The 3,185-nt window shown below is 34.8% G+C and overlaps 1 protein-coding gene across 1 annotated transcript; it reads right to left on the bottom strand.

Moving 5' to 3' along the window:
* Positions 1 to 1,183: 1,183 nt before the first annotated feature.
* Positions 1,184 to 2,917, bottom strand: LOC129962776 (piggyBac transposable element-derived protein 4-like). Its single transcript, XM_056076771.1, has one exon. The coding sequence runs from the start codon at positions 2,915 to 2,917 to the stop codon at positions 1,184 to 1,186; it is 1,734 nt and encodes a 577-aa protein (XP_055932746.1).
* Positions 2,918 to 3,185: the final 268 nt, after the last annotated feature.

Consider the following 3,185-nt stretch of genomic DNA (forward strand, 5'->3'; position numbering starts at 1 on the left):
AAATGTGTATGGAGTCCGTTTATACTTCCTCTGTTCACTTTAATAACTCTTGAATATTTTTTACATTTTAACGCCATATTCTTTTCCTCATATAAAAAAAACAGACCGAAGTATTATCAACTGAATTTTATGTTCTTTAAAGTTATTCTTATTCATTATTAATAGTTGTTATTTATGAGTATATATATATATATATATATATATATATATATAAAATCTGAAAAATATTTTGAACCCTAAAGTATGACATGCAAATACAATGTGAATAACAAACTCACGAATTTAAAAAATATCGAAATATTACGTACTTTCTTCACAACTACAACCTTGTTTTCACAGATACGAATATCTGACTACGAATCCTGCGCGTGTGCAGTATCGCTCGGAGCTGTAATAGGATAGTTTTGACCCGCCTCTTTGAATGATTCACATATTTTATCACTTCTCTTGATTGTACGATGCAACTTTGTATTCACAGTCTAATTAATTTTGTCCGTTAGAGAGACATAAAAAAAAGACGTATGCTATTATACTATTTTGGCGATTCCTGAAATAGTGGAGACAATTAAAAAACTTTCAATTAAATGCCGAAAAAACGGTATTTAAACTTGTGAATACCGGAATTACAAAATTGTACGAATGGCTCAAAATACCGGTATTCGGTATCCCGGTATACCGGTATTGCAATCCCTACTCTACGGCAAACTTTTTAGCCTCTGAAGCGCCAATATATACACAAATATACATTCATCTTTATAGTAAGGACAAATAAAGAGGCAATTAGGCGCCTTAACCGACCAACTAGATCGCCAAGATTATTCACGTTTTAATATGTTAACCCGGCAGGACGCGCGCTGTGAAACGCAACACGAGGACGCGCATGGGGTGTCAGCACACCCCAACCATAATAAATGGCATAAAACGAAAGAAATCAATGGAATTCTATAAATTAATGAATTTTATAGTAATTATACCCTTTTTCTTTAAAAACGAATAACAAAAAAAAAATTTCATGTAAAAAAATAATAAATACACTCAACTTGTTTTTTTTCTTGATGAAGGGACTTTTAATGATATGGACTCTAAAGATTTTTTTTCTTTTTTGCTTATAATTTTCACTATAATCGAAACTTACGCATTATTGTGAATAAAAAGAGTAATATTTATTAAATTTTCAAACCTATTAGGGTGTACATGGATCAGAAACATTGGATTGTTTGCAGTTTGTACATACCGCTTCAATTACTGAATGTTCTCGACATATATTTTTTTCACACTTCAAACACGTAGTTTTTGATTTCTTGTCCTTTTCTCTTGGACTCAAGTAGCATCTACGGTAGCTTAATTTTTGCTTTTTTGCTTGTGGTTCATCCAGAAACTCTTGTTGTTTTTGCCTTGATTTCATATGAGGTTCTAAAAGTGAAAACGCTAAATCCTTCAAGAAATCCCTCCTGTTTCTGTATTTTTCAGGTGGGGTTTTGGTCGATAACAGCAAGATCCTTGAATTTATCCCCGTAATGTTTAGCAGTGAAAAGAATATCACCATAGGCCACCGGTTAGATATTCTAGCAACAGAGTAAGATCCTCCCATTTCATCGACAACATCTATTGCTCCTTTCGTCATGTTATAGAATGTTATTACCTCCGGGTTTTTTAAATCTCCTGTACTTTCGGCAATGTGATTATCATCATGCATGGTTGACAGAAGATTTACACAATTATTCTTTTTCGTCATGTAAGAAAGAATCATTATATTCTTTTGAAACCCGAAGAGAGTTGTATGTTCTTCTCTATTTTTATGCGAGGCAAATTCAGGTGGGATAACTTTTCTATTCTTACGTATTGTTCCAACAATAGAATTTTTTTGTTTTTGTAAAAATTCGGCTAATTCATAACTGGTATACCAATTATGTGTGGTGACATTTCTTCCAGAATTGTATAATGGAGCTAGCAAGCGTTTAGCTATTTCGCAGGAACTGTTATCTGTCTTGTAAGGGCCATCTAGCTGCTGACCTGCATATATTTCCATGTTGTACGTGTAAAATGTCCTAGAATCGACCAAAGCAAATATCTTCAAACCATATCTTGCTGGTTTCTTTGGCATATATTGTCGAAAGGAGCATCTGCCTCGAAAAGACTCTAGTTTTTCATCTAATGTTACGTATTCACCTACATGATATGACTTCTGACAGTTCCTGATAAAATGTTCAAACAAGTTTCTTACTGGAGCTAATTTATCAATCCTTCGTCTGTCATTCCGAGTTTTGATATCATCAAATCGCAAGACACGAAGTATAAAAAGAAATCGCTTATAGTTCATAGTTTTACGGAAAATATCTAATCCTGTGCCATCTGTCGCCCATAAGTCTCTAACATTCACATGAGAAAATTTGTGCAATCCAGCTATATATAATAGTCCTAAAAAAGCGCAAAATTCTTCTTTTACTAAAGGTTTTGCATCTCTTTCTCTTTTGAAATTACCAGAAATACTTTCTACATAAGTATTAGTGCATTTCACAATCATTTCTATTATTGAATCATCAAATATTAGTCTCCAAGCATCGATTGGCGAAGTAACATGTTGAGAAAATTGCGTATTGCCAGGCAGTTTTTTGATTATATTTTGTACAGGTATGCGTTTCTGATTTCTGAAAGGTTCTTTCTGGCACTTTGTAGTTTTATCTTTTCCGACAAAAAAGCTACTTTGTTCAGAAACTTCATCATCTGAAGATCTGCATTCTTCCTCTGATTCAGACTGGTGCTCGCTGAAAACGTCTTCATTATCTGAATCCTCTGTTTCTTCTTCAATGGTTTCTTCATCTGAGGAAACCTCTTCTAATAACTTCCGAAGTCTTTCCATTTCTTCATCATAAGTCAAACGAGGAAAAGACCGAACTGAACGACTGCAGGAAGCCATGCTATTGCACTGAAAAATTCTAACACGACCGCGCGCAAGGGGTGTCAGCACACCCCAGTTCGATCTAACAGTCTAAAAATAGTTCCCAATTTGCTGTTTACTTAAACTATCTGTGGAATGTGACCTTGGTAACAGGTACTGATAGACCCAACCACTTCGGTTCATGGGGAGGGAAGGTAGAAAAATATTTTCAGGCGTGGGGTGCCAAAACACCCCGCGCGCGTCCTGCCGGGTTAAACAATCAAATCGCTCAAAATATTCGAACTCG

Source organism: Argiope bruennichi, chromosome 3 (genome assembly GCF_947563725.1).
Source record: "Argiope bruennichi chromosome 3, qqArgBrue1.1, whole genome shotgun sequence".
Taxonomy (NCBI): Eukaryota; Metazoa; Arthropoda; class Arachnida; order Araneae; family Araneidae; genus Argiope; species Argiope bruennichi.

Bases quoted from the DNA above. Each gene is read 5' to 3' on its own strand.
- LOC129962776 (XM_056076771.1), bottom strand. From the start codon at position 2,917: ATGGCTTCCTGCAGTCGTTCAGTTCGGTCTTTTCCTCGTTTGACTTAT.